Source organism: Hemitrygon akajei, chromosome 4, assembly GCF_048418815.1.
Source record: "Hemitrygon akajei chromosome 4, sHemAka1.3, whole genome shotgun sequence".
Taxonomy (NCBI): Eukaryota; Metazoa; Chordata; class Chondrichthyes; order Myliobatiformes; family Dasyatidae; genus Hemitrygon; species Hemitrygon akajei.
In genome coordinates this window covers 133,227,562-133,246,773 of record NC_133127.1, presented here as the reverse complement: position 1 = coordinate 133,246,773, position 19,212 = coordinate 133,227,562, and the positions used below count along the sequence as shown (strand labels likewise).

Below are 19,212 nucleotides of genomic sequence, written 5' to 3'. Positions count from 1 at the left end.
TAGGCAAGTGAATTTAGGAGTTGCAAAACGCAGAGCAGGAGGAGATACCTGACAGGGCAGGCTGAACATGTTGTCCACATTTTCAGAAAAATAAAAGAAGATTACAGCAAACATGAGGAAAACTGTAGATGCTGGAAATTCAAGCAACACACATAAAATGCTGGTGGAACGCAGCATCTATAGGAAGAAGCACTGTCGACGTTTTGGGCCAAGACCCTTCATCAGGACTTCCAGTTAGACTTCCCTGACATCTCCTCTGTACCATCTTCCAAGCACCTTAAAACTATACCCTCTTGTGCTATCTATTTCAGCTCTGGGAAAAGCCCTCTGACTATCCACACGATCAGTGCCTCTCATCATCTTATACACCTCTATCAGATCACCTCTCATCCTCCGTTGCTCCAAGGAGAAAAGACCGAGTTCACTTAACCTATTCTCATAAGGCATGCCCCCCAATCCAGGTAACACCCTTGTAAATCTCCTCTGCACCTTTTCTATAGTTTTCACATCCTTCCTGTAGTGAGGCGACCAGAACTGAGCACAATAATCCAAGTGGGGTCTGGCCAAGGTCCTTTATAGCCGCAACATTACCTCTCGGCTCCCAAACTCAATCCCATGATTGATGAAGGCCAATGCACCATATGCCTTCTTAACCACAGAGTGCACCTGCGCAGAGGCTTTTAGTGTTCTATAGATTCGGACCCCAAGATTCTTCTGATCCTCCATACTGCCAAGAGTCTTACCATTAATACTATTTTCTGCCATCATATTTGACCTACCAAAATTACCACCTCACACTGATCTGGGTTGAACTCCATCTTCCACTTCTCAGCCCAGTTTTGCATCCTATCAATGTCTCTCTGTAACCTCTGACAGCCCTCCACACTATCCACAACACCCCCAACCTTTGTGTCATCAGCAAATTTACTAACCCATCCAATTCCTGAGGATTCCACTTCCTCATTAAGGTCATTTATAAAAATCACAAAGAGTAGGGGTCCCAGAACAGATCCCTGAGGCACACCACTGGTCACCGACCTCCATGCAGAAGATGACGTGTCTACATCAGGAGGTGTCTGATAACTGACTTTTGCAAAACAGGTCTGTTCCCCAGCATCACACTTGTCAGTGGGTTTCATGATGATATCAGGGTTGGTTCATAGTGAGTACAGTGTTGCATGTTCAGAAGGGGATAGGTTAGAGCACAAGAGAGCAGAAGAGTCTAAATGGATGATGCTTTTTCAGCTGTTAGCAGTGAATAAATCAGTGTCTCATTGGATTACAACTGCAACATAGCATAGTAATAAGCCTTGCAGTGAGCTTCACTACTCAGTTTGCGTTCTACTATGTGAGCTAGCTGGTGTTAAAAAAAAAAGATATTCAATATTTGGTTACTGAATTCCTGAATTCTTCAGAAGGAAACTACAACCAGTTACCATACATTTGTTTGCTGCAACATGCAGTTTCCTTGATGCCTTGAAGTTCTGTGTACTTTTCCAAATGGGAAAATCATAAACAAACAAATAGGCATGCCATGATCTCTGACAGAAATATATTGAGTAAATGATTTAAGTGGATTTGAGTATTGGAGAAATGAAATTGTAGTGCAAACAAAAATCCTTCAAAATATATTTCAGGATACTATAAATCACTTATTTAATGAAGAGGCAGCAAAAGGTGTTAATTTATAGACAAATTAAAATTCAAATATATTTAGTTAAATGTATTATCTGGTCTTTCAACTTTTTCTTTATATGTCAAAATACTACCTTTGATTCATACAAATCATTTTATTATAGAACAAACTTAAAAATTATAATAATTGTATTACTTCTAAATCTGAATAAATTTTTATTTGAAATGTTTATTTTTTATGAACAATAAACTTCAAGGCATTTGGAGCCCAGAGGCTGTTGCAGTATTTTTGAAGGCTGCTGTTGAGAGTGTGGTGAGCTGTTCCAGCATTTTCTCTTGTGTACTGCTGCAAGCTACGGTTCCCATTTGTGATGCTTGAGTGAGCTTTTCGTAGTGACTGGTTGGGCACTTTTTAGGAGAAATTGTGGCCAGCAACAGCTCAAAGCTGGAGGTGTGCAACGACACAAGGCCATTTAGCTAATTGACTATTCAAATGAGAAGAAAATTTCTCTTTGTGTTGGAAAGGCAAGAAAAAACTATACGTAGGGTCAAATTTACCTTGAGTTTGTAGTGTAACAAACAAGCGGGGTGTTGAAAAGAGGAAATATTTAGAGTTTAGAGTTCAAAGCTCAAAGCACATTTATTATCAAAGAATGTATACAATGTACAACCTTGAGGTTTGTCTTCTAACAGGCAGCCACAAAACAAAGAAACCAAAAAACAAATCCCATATATATGAAAACAAGGTTGTTTAACACCCAGTGTGTAGAGAATTAAAAAAATGCATCATGCCCAGAAGAAAATCATGTCATGGTAAACTGTAAGTTATAGAGAGGTATGTCTTGCTGCTATCACCTCACCTCCATTCATACATCTTCCTGGCTTAGACCCCTAACACTTGCGTAGTAGGCTGGCTGCAGCATTCATGAAAATCGGAGTCTCTCTCGGTCCAGTGCAAATCTTGGGTCAGCCTGAAGCATCAGGAAGTGAATCATGCATTCGGACAGAAATGTCCAATCGTGGTTAAGACCAAACTTTAGAGACAAATTTCAACCTATTCAGTCATTCAATAAACATGACCTGGGCGTTAGAGCGGCAGGATGCAAGACTGCACAGAGCACATTCCCTCTGTGATGTTACTTTATTTCCATTACGGCTGCAATTTTGCCCTTACTTGCCACAGGAAGCCAGAGTGACCCAGATAAAATGAAAGTGAATTTTAAAGGTAATTGGGCACTTTTGTCCTCACCAGCATCACTGTATTATATTTGTACAGCGGATAACAGATGTATGAATCAAAAAGGAAATTAGGGCTTTAAAGTGATAGTAGGATCCATTACTTCTTTTCTACCACTTCCTGAGTCAACATTGGTGATGTTTGGATAGAGGGCTTGGAGGTTGGGGTCATACAGGTTAGGGACTAAGAAAGCGCACCATATGAGGAACTAATCAGAGATTGGGCTTGGGCAAAGAGCTCACCAGAAGCCAGAGCATTGTTTTCTTTGGATTCTGTAAGGGATGGGGCCTGGGCATTCAGATGGGCTTCATGAAGAAGTAATTGAAAGTCTGTTAGAGAAGGAATTTGGGGTTTTGAGGACAATGGCATGTAGAGAGGTAGTTTTGAGAGTGAACAGTAAGAAAAAAGTTCTCAGTGGAAGACGACAAACTCCTCAGACTAAACGACAGTGGAACACTTAAGGTTAAGCTCATCCTCAAACCATCTATTGCTTCAGAGTTCAAGAGTCACATGTTGAAAACAGTTTTATGTCATTGTACCTACACAACGGCTTTCATGCAAGTATCGCACAGAGGATCTGGAAAGTGGATTAGAGGGGCAAAATAACTGATTGAATTTGGCAATTTGATTTTTAATAATATTCCATTGCATAGTAATCAGTCATTTTGTTCTGTGTGACAGAACTTCTGGCCAATATTTTTGCATTCTGTCCTCCTACTAAAATCGGACTTCTTTGCCTTTAGATAGGGAAACTGTAGAATTGGCATTACAATTTAGTAATTACTTGTGTTAATTAAATAGTTTATCTCAGAGTGTTTAGCTGCAACAGAATATTGTTACATTGTGCTTGTATTTATTTAGCAGTCTGAGAGTATAATTAAGTTTTGGGGGTAACTTCTTCCAATAAAGTATCTTCAAACCATTGAAAATGCATGACTCTATAATTCTTGTTCAATTATTTCAACAGGTGTCTGGCTATTCACTAATTGTGCAAGCTGAAGACAGTGGAATGCCACCCATGTCATCTACAGTTACTGTGAATATTGATGTCTCAGATATTAACGATAACCCCCCTGAATTTATCCCTGCAAATTATTCAGCTGTCATTCAGGTAAATATTTAAAATGACTCATTCAAGTTTATTTCATGCACTTCTTCCCATTGATAAACTGATTTTAAGTTCACATTGTAATTAGAAGGGTGTGGGTAAGGTGCTATTTTTACTTCCCTAGAGATTTGTTGAATCAAGTTCAATCATTTCAGAGTTACCTTCATTGTTGCTGCTTCAAATTAAAACAATAACGATATAAAGCAATAATGGTATAAAACGGTAATGATATTTTGTATTAAGATACAGTATAATGTGAATTAGTAAATAGCTTCACAGATTTTGCTGAATAGAAATTCATTTCCAAATCTTGCTTCTGGGATGCCCAGTTCATTGGTGAACTTACTGGCTGATGATTTTTACTACTGAAATCTCATATAAGAAATGAACAGTGCAAAGCTGGAAAATACTTCTCAGATCATGTGGCTGCATAGCAAAATTTTAACACATTCTGTTGTTCTTTCTTGCTCTTTCGGCTCCACTCTCTCAAGACAATGTGCTTTAGGTGTTCATCACATCCAACATAAAACATTCAAACCTGGTCTACTGAGTATTTGCAGCATTTTCCGTTGTTATCTCAGGCTTTACATTTTGACTCTTTGTAATGTTTAAACTGCTTTTCAATCATTTTTCTTAAAGATTCTAAAAGGTGTAATTATCTTGAAGGAAAGTCTAAGTGGATTGAACACAATGTCTTCCTACAACTTAATTATTCTTGTATTACCTTATAAGATTCACTACTTATATTGTAGATAAAAGTATTTATTTTACTTTACTTTTGCACTTTAATCCTTTGAATTATTCATATTTTCAATCGTTCAACGATAATCAACATTTTTGATCAACCAACTGCTAAATATTTATAGAAAACCTTAACATTCAGTATACTTATCATTAATCTGTTATTAATCTCCACTGTTATAAATTAACTAGACTAGATCAATCATCTCATAGTTAGTACCTCTAGTCATGCACCTGATTTTTGGATTTCTTGATTAAATGTACATAATGCATTCGGGATCATGTTTCAAATGTTCCTGCCTCCTTTTTAGATTTCTCAATCTTCCTTTAATAAATTGAAATTCATCACTGCAGCTGCATCTGTGACCATGCATGCTTCCCCATGTTTCTACCAAGTTCTTACTGCTATCTATTCTCTGTATCCAGTGGTTGAAAGCAGTTACCGGTAGTTTTCTTTTTCTCTTTAAGATTATACCTATAATCGTTCTTATACACAGCTGAAATGTTTAGATCCTCCTCCATTATAATTCACTTGACTTTAATGTAGTAAATGGTATGCCTTCCACTTTCTTTATTATCTCAGTGAAGTAACCTACATATATACACCTTTTCCAGCCTGTCCCATTAGACGTTGGTCCCAGAATTGGCTCTATGATACCACAAGTGCCAATTTGGCCTGGATGTCCCAATGAAGGGTCTCAGCCCAAAACGTTGACTGTACTCTTTTCCATGGCCTGCTGAGTTTTCCAGCATTTTGTGTTTGTTGCTTGAATTTCCAGCATCTGCAAATTTTCTCTTGTTTATAAAGCCATGTATTAGTTCCTAATAGTTATGGATAGAGGAATTCATCCAGAGTGCTCTGCCATCTTCTTTTGAACAGAATCAGTGCAGGCACCTAGTGCTGTTAACGGATTTCCTTCATTGTCTTCCTGCATGAAGTATTGTACTAATCCAATACTAATTTCCTGTGTAACCACTAGTTCAAGTTCAGATGTGTCATCTTCATCACTTTCCACTTTCTCATATTTCTCACCTTGGTGTTTTGATACAATACTTCTGATGATTGTATTTAAAAAATCGTCATTTTCATTGTAACATTCAAGAAGATTGTTGATATCTTCAAATTCTTCCTAGCTACTAACTTGTTAAAGTAGTGAAATTCTGGCACCTCAGAGCGTGAGTTACAGGGCAACTAACCACCTGTTGCTTTATGATCCAACAGAAGATCATTGATAAGGGTCTCTTCAACATCTGGATCCTTATATTCATGCTGACATTTTTGGAATTACCCTGTTGTCTCTCGCGTATTGGCCGTTCTTCTCACAGTTTTATTGTCAATGCAGCAAGTGTACAATTGAAGATTTCAGTTATCTCTGCCAGCTGACGATGAGTGGTGTTACTTCTAGTAAGATGGCGGCATGCTCAAATGCAACAGCCTCTCGGAGGCCAGCCAAAGATGCACTTTTCTTTTTAAAATATGTTTTTTTATGATTGTAAGAGTATACTGGACTCCAAGAACTACGGGTATAATGAGTCTAAGGCATCAGTGATCTGCTCGTTGTTTGGAACAGCTGGCTGGGGTGTGAAAGGAGCTGTCGGGTCAGAGTAGGAGAGGCCAGAGAAGGAGAAGCTGGCGGATAGGCCAGAGAAGTTTGAGAGGAACTAGCCTGGTTACAGACCGTGTTGCTGCCTGCTTCTCGAAGCCATCGGATTTGGTGTGGGAAAGCATCGTGCAGTGTATCTATGAGTGACTGTCATGGATGTTTCTCTTGTGATCGCAAGATCCTGTTGGATGTTGATAATAGTAAGATGCTGCAGACCTGTTTCCCTGATTTGTTGGTGACATAGGCGACGAGGCAGCAGCGTGGCCTCAGTTGTAGCAAGGAATAGGGCCTGCTGCTGCAGTCCAGGTGAGGAGACATTGGAGGTTGTGCAGCGTGGCATCCATACTCGGTTGGAGGCAGGCCTCTCCCATTAGCGCTGCCCTCCAGTGTTCAGCTGGTGGAGTGACAGGCTGGTTTGCCGGGAGCAGTACCATCCATTTGCAAGTTCCCTTGTGTAAAGATGTGCTTTCTTTTTCTCTCATTATTTTGAATATTTGTTTATGCATGTATATATAGAGGAGTTCAGGAACTGTGAGATCATCTGAAACGTGGACACCAAGGAGTTGGAAACTTGATACACATTCCACTACAGCTCCATTGATGTAGATGGGACATGAGCGTGGCTCCTAGCATGCCTGAAGTCCACAATGATCTCCTTGGTCTTCTGGGTGTTAGGGGCCAGGTTGTTGTCGGCACACCACGCGGCCAAGTGTTGGACCTTATCCCTGTAGGCCATCTCATCATACCCTCCGAACAGGCCAACTACCATGGTGTTGTCTGCAAACTTGATTTTGGAATTAGAACCATGTACAGGAATGCAGTCATAGGTGATTAGTTTTTGTTCTTTAAGAGTTGTCCCAAATAGACAGCGAAATTAACTGGAATCTACTGTTTTTCTCACCCATACCTTTGCATCATCTAAATAAGTTTGAATTCCAACCAGACAACCTAACCCAGACTTAGTCCTGTTTGCTCAGCACCCCTAACCATGTGACCTACATTGGTATCCAGTTATTTTAAAATTCACATTCTTGTGTCTAATCTGATCTGTTGCTCATACAGTTTTTATTGGTGGAACGTTAACAGCTAAGCCTTCAGTTTTCCAGGCCCCAGGGAACACATTTCCCTTCCCTCTGCTATTCATAGAACAGTACATCACAGGAGCAGACCCCTCACCCCACAATTAAATTAGTAATCAAATGGCTAACTAATCTCTTCTGCCATCACAATATCCACATCGTTCCACTTTCATCACATTCATGTATCTATTTAAATGTCTCTTAAATTCTCTAATGTTTCAGCCTGTACCACCACTCCAGCCAGTGCATTCCAGTCACTCTACACTCTGGATAAAAATAAACTTCCCTTGCAAATCTCCTTTGAAATTATCCCATCTCACCGTAATAGAATAGATTAGAACTTTATTGTCATTGGTCAGGACAACGAGATTGCAGTGCTGCTTCAGTCCATGCAAATCAGATGTTTACAATGCATGTGGTATGGCTTAATTAAAAACAAATTATTAACACTCCATAACCCTCATAGGCCATTGGCATACTGGGGTGTAGCATTATTCAGCTGCACAACAGCCCTCGGGAAGAAGCTGATTTTCGGTCTCACTGTTTTGGCTGAGATATTTCTGTATCTCCTACCAGATGGCAGGGAATTGAACAGACAGAGTCCGGGATGGGATGGGTCTTTAATGATGCTATGAGCACACTGTAGACACTTAGAGTTGTAGATTGTCTCCAAGTCCAGTAGTCGAGTCCTAATGATGCGCTGAGCTGTCCTAATCATCCATTGAAGTGCTTTGTTCAGCTACAGTGCCACATGGTCATCCCATATGTCAGTACACTCTCTTATCGCACATCGATAAAAGTTGGTCAACAAATTTAGGGGCCTAATAGCTCTCCACAAGCACCTCAGGTAGTCTAGTAGCTGTTGTGCCTTCCCTACTATCAACGTTTTGTTGACAGACCAAAAGAGCTCCTTGCTGAAGTTCTGGCCACTGTTTGCCCACTGAAAGATCGGTCACCTGGACAAGCTCATTACCCAACACCAGGTCCAGTACAGCCCCTCCTCTTCTTGGGCTTAACCAGCATATTGATGCACCTAACAAATTCTGCCCCATCTAAGTCTCTTGCACTCAGAAGATTCCAGTTTATATTAGGTTTCAAAGTTTTCAAAGGTTCATTTAATGTCAGAGAAATGTATGCAATATACATCCTGAAATGATTTTTCTTCACAACCATCCACAAAAACAGAGGAGTGCCCCAAAGAATGAATGACAGTTAAATGTTAGAACCCCAAGCCCCCCCAGCTTCCCTCCCTGCTGTGCATAAGAGGTAGCAAGCAACAATTCCCCCCAACCAGCAAAAAAAGCATCAGCCCCCGCTACCGAGCACTCAAGCGTGAGCAAAGCAACAGCAAAGACACAGACTTGCAGTACACCAAAGACTACTTGTTCACCCGGTATTCAACATACCACAGGCTCTCTCTCTCCCTATTAAGGGAGAAAGAGGTGTCTCCGTTTCACGAAGGGAAGTTGAAATCCCCCATGACAACAACCCTATTGTTTTTACACTATTCCTTACTCTGCCTGCATATCTGTTGCTCGATATCCTGGTGGCTACTGGGGGTTCTGTAGTACTATCCCATCAGAGTGACTGCGCTCTGAGTTTTACGCAGACTCAGTGGATGAGCTCTCCATTCTTGCCCTCTGAATGCAGCTGTGACATATTCCCTGATTAGTAGTGCAACTCCCCCATCTCAAAGCTTGAGCTCTTCCTATTTCTATCCAAATCTTCACTCATATGATATTTATTTATATGGCACAAATCAAATTCTCCCTACAAACACTAATCGAGCTTGGCACATTACTACCACATCAAAGTCCTTTTATAAACATGTTTTGTTTTTGTTTTTAATCGCGTCAGTGATGTATAACTGCAGGCTAGTACGGATTCTATTTTTAATTGGTATTTGACTTTTGTAGATCCAGTTGATGTACCAGCCAGCACTAGGTCATCAGAATTTTATGGACTAACAGAGGGTTAATCTGTATTGATAATTGAATAGGTCTCAAGGTAGCTTAATCAGCTTTTGTTTTGAACTCAAGGTACTGTAGTCTGGATCATAGCACTTATGACATCCCCAGCCCTGCAGCACCAGTCTTTTGCCTCTACATTGCCTTCAACTTAGAAGCAGAAGACTCTTATTGTGAAATACCTTAAGATTGTTATAGCTGGGGGTGGTAATGGTGACAGTCTCCCACTACCTATCAAATGCTCCCAATGGCGTGCGCCTTAAATAGCCTCTGACAGCTAAGTCCAGCCCCTGGCCTTCACGTGTGGCTTAGCTACCATGCCGAGCGGAACCGTTTCTACTGACAGGAGAAGAAGCAAAGGTGGGCTACTGGCACCATAAAACCTGTTACTTTGGGCAGATAGATATCGCTAGCCATGGTTGGCCCCTCATCTCGGAGAAAGAAAACTCTGATCTCAAACCTCCGCTGCCTTGCGGATAAACCCATTCATGGGGAAGGCTTCAGGAGTAAACCCCGAGGGAAACATCAGGAGCTGGAGTCCCTAAGGCAGCCCTACATTGACCACAGCTCCTGCAATGCCTCTGATACCAAACTGTATCGGTCTCTGCCGTTCCTTTGGGTTCATTAGATGCGTAGAGAAGGGGAGCTTGCTACATGGGCAAAGGCTTGCTATCCATATCGTACTGCCCAGGCTTGCGTATCTAGACAGCTAGGACCCAACATCCATAGTCAACCCTGATCAATGGATGCCTCAACCTCAACTTCTCAATAAGAAGTCTGATCCTCTCACACAAGAATATTTACTGAATGGTCAGATAGTTTAAAACATTTTGTATCATTCCTCGTTTCAAGTAAGCCTTCACGTTCGATATGACATGTAGGAGGCCTTTTGGCCTATTGATTCTATGCCAGTTTTCAGAGTAATCCCATCAGTCCTATTCCCAAGCTCTATTCGCTGCAATCTACTCTCTCACACATGCCCACTAACCACTGTCTCGTTCCCCAATCCGTTTCCCTGCCACCCACCTGTGCTAACACAGAGGTGACTCTCAATTATCACTTCAACTAACAAACAGTATATCTTTGTGATGTGAGAAGCAACTAAAGGACGTGGGGAAACCCCGAGGACGATGACAAATTGGACATCGGAATTGAACCGGTGTCCATGGTGCAATTCGAAAACAGCACTACCTGTCGCACCACACTACAGCACTGCCAAAGACATTAATGTTACCATTTCTCATATATAAAACATATATATATATAAATAAAACATTGTTTGCTGAGTTATATCAGTATGTTCTGCTGTAATGGATCTCATTTAAAATGTCCATTGATTTCCCACAGCCTCCTTTCTTTTCCATGCAGTTAAAACTAGTATCTACAATTTTCTCAATTCTGTCAGCCACTCCTTCATTACAAACAATAAGATGAAGCAATATAGCCTGACTTTGTAGTATTCTGCTTGATGGTTTGCAACTTCATAAGCTTGTATTGAAGCAATGTCATCTGCTGCAAAATGTTGATAGTGCAAGATGTTGGGGAAATTTGAAACATCTTTGAGTAACTTCCAATCAATTAGTGTGAACTCTTTCACAGGTTCAATATCAGTTTCCTCTATTAATGGCAATTTCTAATTTTATCATCATTCAAAATTAGTCCCTGAAATCCCTGATATTCTCCACATTAATGATTTATTATTTCCTTAATCACGTTCCATAATAAACTTCTTGACCTTCTCCTCTATAACTACACTACCACACCTCTTACCACCTACTAGCCAATTCCCTGAACTCAAAGCCAACCTTGTCATAATTTTCCCATTCCCTCCTCCGATGTGGAATCTCCACCCCTTTACTCTCTCTCTCTCTCTCTCCCTTCCTCCCTCCCTCTTCCCCCCCCCCCCGGAGTATTGTGAGCAGTTTTTGGCTTCTTATCTAAGAAATGATGTGCTGACAAGGAAGTTTACGAAAAAGATTCCAGATTTCAAAGACTGATCATATGTGCACTGTTTGATGGCTCTGGGCCTTTACTCACTAAAATTCAGAAGAATGAGGGGTGACCATATTGAAACCTATCGAATGTTGAAAGGCCTCAATAGAGTGGTTGTGGAGAGGATGTTTCCTATGGTGGTGGAGTCTAAGACACAAGTCACAACCTCAGGATAGAAGGGCGTCCTTTTACAATGGAGATGAGGAGGAATTACTCTTAGACAGAGAGTGGTGAATCTGTGGAGGCCAAGTTATTGGGTATACTTAAGGCAAAGTTTGCTAGATTCTTGATTAGCCAGGGAGAAGGCAGGAGATTGGGACTGAGAGGGAAAATGGATCAAGCATGATGAAATGATGATCCAGTTTTGGTCTTTAAGTCCACAGGCAGCACTACTGTTAAATCAGTGCTTGATGTTGTCTGGCATTATCTAGTCTCCTCTTTGCATGCTTTTGGCAATTGGAAAATCCTTTGCAATTCTCACTACAAGTGCACTCATGCCTACAGCAAACCAGGATAGACTAAATGTAGCCTGTGGCATCCAAACTTTAAATGCCCTACAGCAGAATTTACAGCCAGTTTCTGTACAATGTAGGTACTAATTATCTATCAGATCAATAGGTGTAAAATAGAACCTCGTTGAGTTGTGTGAAGGAGTACACATGGATCAATTAATTACACCTCACTACCCACTATTTCGGTGATTTTTTTTACCTGTGGGTTAACAAGAACTATGTCAGTTCCTTTGCAAATTGGTGAATGAATGAATGTAAATTCGCTCAAATTAATTCTTCATTCGGGAAGCCTAGAAAACTGCAGCTTGTTTAAGCTAGTGCGAGTTTCTGTACTTGTCACGTTTCTGATAGCATTAAGAGGAAAGCTGGCATCAGTGTTTTCTATATGATGTAATAGCAATTCACTATCTGTGTGTTTATAGGAAAATAAACCTGTGGGGACCAGTATTCTGAAACTTTCTGTGACAGACAAGGATTCCTCACACAATGGCCCTCCGTTCACACTTACTATTCTTGCTGGGAATGATGGGAAGGAATTTGTTTTAGACCAGGAAGGAGTTCTGAGATCAGCAACAGTTTTTAATCAGAAGGATACCACAGAATACCATCTACATGTGAAGGTAAGGTATTATGCCACCAATAAAGTCATTCTATTCTGGGAGCAAATTTCAATATGATTCTCTGGGAAAGATCTTTATTACTATAATCATTGGTAAGAAATGAGTCTATCAGGTCAAGTGCACATTGATATATAGTTCCATTCCAGTCAGTGAAAATGTATTGATCTCCATTATACAACATCCCATTCTCTTCATCGACATTTGCTTTCCATGACTAACTCTCATGAAATATAGAATATTCTATAGAGTCCTTTGAGTGGAATTCATTTACTTTGCCTGGTAAAAGAGATGAGTTCAACATCCAGCATATTTTTCCTGACCTAAAATTCTCAATTGCATATTTAGTCTACCTTGAGGTGTTAGAACATAAAACAAAGTACAGGCCCTTCAGCCTATGATGCTCTGTCGACCTTTTAGCCTACTCCAAGATCAATATAACCCTTCCCTCACACACGCCATCCATTTTTGTTCATCCATATGTCAATCTACGAGTCTCTTAAATGTCTCTATAAGTATCTGCCTCTATCTAGTACCACCACTGGCTGTGCATCCTGTGCACTTACCACTCTGTGTAAAATCCAATCTCTGACATAACCGCCCCCCCCCCCCACTTTACTTCATTCACCTTAGTCATTCTCAAATTAATTCAGTCATATTTGATGTATACTAATGGGTTTGTTTCTTTTGCTCACCAAAAATCCTTTTATTTAAATAAAATAGAAGAGACATAAGTGGCATCAAAAGAAACTTTGTGGAATTAACATTATTTTCTGCCTAATCATTTAGTTTTCTCCACCAAGACCTCCTTAATAAAACAGTGTAATACCTCAGGGGCAGCATCAAAAAGAACTGTTAATTCAGAACTGAATCTGAATAGTTAATCCCAGTGGTACAGAGAGCTTCATGAAAGATATTTATTTTAACTAAGGGTTTCAAAGAACTTCACTCCAAATTGAATTTTTGACTCTGCAATCATAACTTTGATGCAATGAGGTTCATCAGCACCCTATCTTCATCTTTGCCCACCAACATCATTCTTGTTCATTCAGTCAAGAACTTCCTCCTTGAATATCAGTCAACATAAGTATGGATGCATGGAATTCCTGTCACTGTCTGGTGGGTGTCATCACTTGCCCAGACAATGTTTAGAGGTTAATTCATACATGTGGTGAGTTACTAGGTTGGGGTGATCTCCCAAGATGGTGCAAAGGAGGAATGAGATTGATGGGGTTGCTGAACAGGTAACTCCTGTTCCTAATAAAGTGACCACTTAGTGTACTGCTGCTTTAGCTCATCCATTTCAAGGTCTGACGTGTTGTGCATTCAGAGATGTTCTTCTGCACATCATTTTTGTAATGCATTGTTATTTGAGTTCCTGTCAGCTTCCTGTCAACTTGAATGAGTTTGGCCATTTTCCTCTGACTTCTATCATTAACAAGGTGTTTTTGCCCAGAGAACTGCATTCACTGGATAGTTTTTATTTGTTTTTCACACCATTCTCTGTAAACCCTAGAGACTCTTGTATGTGAAAATCCTAGGAGATCAGCTGTTTCTGAGGTACGCAAACTACCTCGTATGTCACTAACAATCATTACAAGTCAAGTCACTTTTTATTGTCATTTTGACTATAACTGCTGGTACAGTACACAGTAAAAATGAGACAACGTTTTTCAGGACCATGGTGCTACATGAAACAATACAAAAACTACACTGAACTACGTAAACCAACACAAAAACTACACTAGACTACAGACCTACCCAGTAATGCATAAAGTAACACAGTAAATAATATTACAATAAATAATAAACAAGACAATAGGCACAGCAGATTTCACGGTCAAATCCACTTGGATCACATTTCTTCCCCATTCTGTCCGTGTCTGCATGCTTTTATGCGTTGAGTTGCTGCCACTTGACTGGCAGATTAGATATTAGTATTGACGAGCAGGTGTACCTAACAAAATGGACACTGAGTCCGTATTTGTTTTTACTCACGTTACAACAGGCTCAAGATTCTGGCAAACCGTCACTGACTTCATCCACCTATATACTTGTTCGAGTGATTGAAGAAAGCATTCACAAACCAACTGCTATTCCACTTGAGATTTTTATTTCTACGATGGAGGATGAATTCTCAGGAGGAGTGATTGGAAAAATCCACGCTACCGATCAGGATATGTATGACGTTCTTAGCTACAGTTTCAGGTCAGATCAGAGAAGTCTGTTCGATATAAATAGCCAAGATGGGAAGATTATTGCACTTGGGGGACTGGACAGTGGCAAGTATATTTTGAATGTGTCTGTCAGTGATGGGCGCTTCATTGTCCCTGTTGATGTAGTGGTTCATGTTGAGCAGGTGACTCAAGAAATGCTGAACAATGCCATCACTATTCAGTTTGAAAACATCTCTCCTGAAGATTTTATTGGACTTCATCTCCATGGATTTAGGCGGAGCCTTCGGAACATATTTGCAGCCCAAAAGCAAGACACCGTTCATATTATTAGTATTCAGCCGGTCTCAGGCACACAGAAGCTTGAGGTTTTATTGGCAGTACAGATATATAGAAGTGGGTTCTATAAAACCGCTTACTTAATTCAAAAGCTCACCAATGCAAAGAGGGAATTTGAGAATGGCCTTCTCGTTTCCTCTATCATGGACAAGAGTTGCCCTGCAGAAGAATGCCAAGAACGCAACTGTGCGCCACTGGTTTCTGCCGAACCACAGTCCACTATGACCTACAGTACTGCACGGATCAGCTTTGTGTCCCCTCATTACTACAAAAGTCTAACATGTGCTTGCAGTGGTGAGTAATATTCAAAACAAGAAAGTCTCCTGAACTGCATTTTAAAAACCTGTCACATCAGTAAATTTAAAAATAAGTTCTTATGATAAGTATGCAAGTTTATGGAATAAGCTTTATTTTTGTTTAAAGTGTGTTGATGTTACCAAACTATTGCATAATTTCAGATTTTCAAGTGGGCAGCACAGTGATGCAGCAGAAAGGACTGCTGTATCCCTGTTCCACTGAACCAGATTCAATGATAACCTCCAGAGCTGACTGTGAGAAATTGCAACTTCTCCTTGTGGACATTTGTGTCTCTCCCTCTTGCTATGGTTTCCATCCATATCTCAATGTGTCTGGTGAATAGTGTATTGTAAATGGCCCCTATTATAGGTGAGTAATAGGAGAATCAAAAGCAAAGAGATGAGCATGTGAGAGAAAGTAGCAGTCAGAAGAAAGTCAGGGAATTGGATTCTGAACCAACATGGGCCAACCTGCCTCCTTCTATGTCGCTATGAAATATACACCAAAATTGAAGTGTTTATAAGTATGAATATAAAATTCTTCAAATACAACATTGTAAGCTTAAATATACTATTTGAAAATGCACAAAAATAATTCTAGCGACACTTTCTCACTAGAGGAACCAATTTCACAAAGTAACTAATTTGAAAAAGTGACTGGTGTACGTACCTTGTCCATCCACTATCCACCCTGCTCATGAACTGTTTGTCCCACTCCCATCAGGAAGGAGGCTACGTATCATCCACATCAGGGCCACCAGACTCAAAAACAGTTACTTTCCTCAAGCAGTAAGGCTAAATAACACCTCCACCCACTAACCCACCGCTCAAAACACACCCCCCTCCCCAACACCTCAACTTTCTCATTTCCAGTCAGCCACCTTCTGTACAGACACTCCTGTACCTAACATCACTTTATGGACATACAATCAATTGATGTATATAAGCTAGCTTATGTATTTATATTTATTGTATTTTTTATTATTGTTCACTTTATATTTAAGTGTGTTTTTGTGCTGCATCAGAACTGGAGTAACAATTATTTCATTCTACTTTAGACTTGTGCACTGGAAATGACACTAAACAATCTTGAATCTTGAATTTTTTCCATTTGTTCATGCTGCAGTTTTTGAACATTTCCTGATGCAACACACCAGCAGTCAATAAGTGATATGCAATGTATTTGGAAGCCTCTCTACACTTTAAAACACCAGTTTGCTGGAATGATACAACAATAATGGAAGAGAAGTACCAGATCTTGAAAAGCAGTAACTTATTCATAGGCATTTAACAGAAACAACATCTTATTATTAACGCAGTTTGATTTAAAATGAACAATTAGATCAAGATCCTGAATCAAACTTTTCACATCAATGTAATATCACTGCATTTACAGTGTAAACTATCCCCAGGAAATGGAGAAATTTGTGCAAAAATACTTTCCTAATGACATAACAAAATATGCTCATGGGAATTTCTGTAGCCACCAATGAGAAGCTCTCACCATGAGCAGCTTAAAAGAGAGGGAAGATGGGATGTGTTGAAATTACATTGCAAAATAGACTACAAAGAGTAATGTAAGAGAAATCCAAGTCTGTTTAGACAGAGGAGAAACGAGCCACTATAATTGCTAGTGGGAAATATTTAGTCAAAGCTGAATGATTCAACATTTGTGTTCAAAGTTCAATATTCAATTTAGAAACACAGAAACATAGAAAACCTACAGCACAATACAGGCCCTTCGGCCCACGAAGTTTTGCCAAAAATGTCCCTAACTTAGAAATTACTAGGGTTACCCATAGCCCTTTATTTTTCTAAGCTCCATGTTCCTATCCAAAAGTCTCTTAAAAGACCCTATCATATCCGCCTCCACCACCGTTGCTGGCAGCCCATTCCACGCACTCACCACTCTCTGCGTAAAAAACTTACCCCTGACATCTCCTCTGTACCTACTTCCAAATCTGAGCCCTCTTGTGGCAGCCATTTCAGCCCTGGGTAAAAGCCTCTGACTATCCAATTATCAATATCTTTCATCATCTTATACACCTCTATCAGGTCACCTCTCATCCTCCGTCGCTCCAAGGAGAAAAGGCCGAGTTCACTCAACCTGTTTTCATAAGGCATGCTCCCAATCTGGGCAAAATCCTTGTAAATCTCCTCTTCACCCTTTCTATGGTTTCCACATCCTTCTTGTAGAGAGGCGACCAGAACTGAGCACAGTACTCCAACTGGGGTCTGACCAGGGTCCTATATAGCTGCAACATTACCTCTCGGCTCCTAAATTCAGTTCCACGATTGATGAAAGCCAATACGCCATATGGCTTCTTAACCACTGAGTCAACCTGTGCAGCAGCTTTGAGCGTCCTATGGACACGGCCCCCAAGATCCCTCTTATCTTCCACACTGCCAAGAGTCTTACCGTTAATACTATATTCTGCCATCATATTTGACCTACCAAAATGAAACACTTCACACTTATCGGGGTTGAACTCCATCTGTCACTTCTCAGCCCAGTTTTGCATCCTATCAATGTCCCGCTGTAACCTTTGACAGCCCTCCACACTATCCACAACATCCCCAACCTTTGTGTCATCAGCAAACTTACTAACCCATCCCTCCACTTCCTCATCCAGGTCACTTATAAAAATCACGAAAGTAAGGGTCCCAGAAGAGATCCCTGAGGCACTCTACTGGTGACCGACCTCCGTACAGAATATGACCCGTCTACAACCGTCTACAAACTTTCTGTGGACAAGCCAGTTCTGGATCCACAAAGCAATGTTCCCTTGGATCACATGCTTCCTTACTTTCTCAATAAGCCTTGCATGGGGTACATTATCAAATGCCTTGCTGCAATTCATATACACTACATCTACTGCTCTTCCTTCTTATTGTCAGAGAACATACATGTCACCGCATATAACCCTGAGATCCTTCTTTCTGTGGGCATACATAGCATGTCTGTAGAATAGTATCTGTAAACAGGATCAATGGACAACAGAATATGTAAATACAGATATAAATAAATAAAAAGCATGAAATAACAAGATAAAAAGTCCTTGAAGTGAGACGATCAGTTGTGAGAACATCAAAAGTTGAATGAGTGTAGTTTCCTCTTTTGTTCAAGAGCCTGATGGTTGAGGGGTAGTAACTGTTCCTGAACCAGGTGGTGCAAGTCCTGAGGCTCTTGTTCCTTCTACCTGATGGCAGCAGCGAGAAAAGAGCATGGCCTGGGTGATGAGGATCTTTGGTGATGGATGCTGCTGGTTGGTACTATCTCACAACCATTTTATATATTTTTTTATGTTGGGAGGATAATGAATTACTGACAACTTGCCTTTTGTGATGTTTACCATTCATATCAAAACATCCATTCTCTCTCCGTCTAACTCTTCATCTTTGAATGGAAGAGCCAGTTCTATATTGGAAGCTATTGTAGTTCTTAGAAACATTCCAAGGCTTTCTCTTATTTTTCCCCAATCTCCCCCAAATGAGACTTAAGAATGGAGATATAGGTGACTGCAGATCCTGTGATCTGAATCAAATAAAATACTGCTGGAGGAATTCAGGCAGCACCTGCAAAGGTAAATTGATCATTCACATTTCAGGACAAGACTTTGCCTCAGTGCTGATGCATTATCTTGAACCAAGCTTTGACTGTCCCTTTGCCTCCACAAATGCTGCTTGACCCACTGAAATCTTTCAGCAGTTTTGTATTTTGTGTCTTAAAATGCTGGATCCTACTAATTATTGGATTTCTTTTAGTTTGGATGATGGAAGAGTTATCAGCCATGACTGAAATAGTACTTGGTTTCATTCTTGTACTTTCATTCTAAGTATGTTTTATTTTCATACCTAGAATGAAAGTAGGTCTGAGAATAAAACAATAATGGTTAGGTCCTGGGTAGCAA

The 19,212-nt window shown here is 40.3% G+C and overlaps 1 protein-coding gene across 2 annotated transcripts in view; it reads left to right on the top strand.

Annotated features, from left to right (window-relative positions):
- Positions 1–19,212, top strand: part of fat3a (FAT atypical cadherin 3a) — a 687,349-nt gene that overhangs the window by 610,304 nt on the left and 57,833 nt on the right. For both annotated transcript variants that reach the window (XM_073043347.1, XM_073043348.1), the window contains 3 exons: positions 3,840–3,983; positions 12,298–12,495; positions 14,501–15,299. In XM_073043347.1, coding sequence (XP_072899448.1) covers positions 3,840–3,983; positions 12,298–12,495; positions 14,501–15,299 — 1,141 coding nt within the window. The remainder of the gene's footprint in view (positions 1–3,839; positions 3,984–12,297; positions 12,496–14,500; positions 15,300–19,212) is intronic.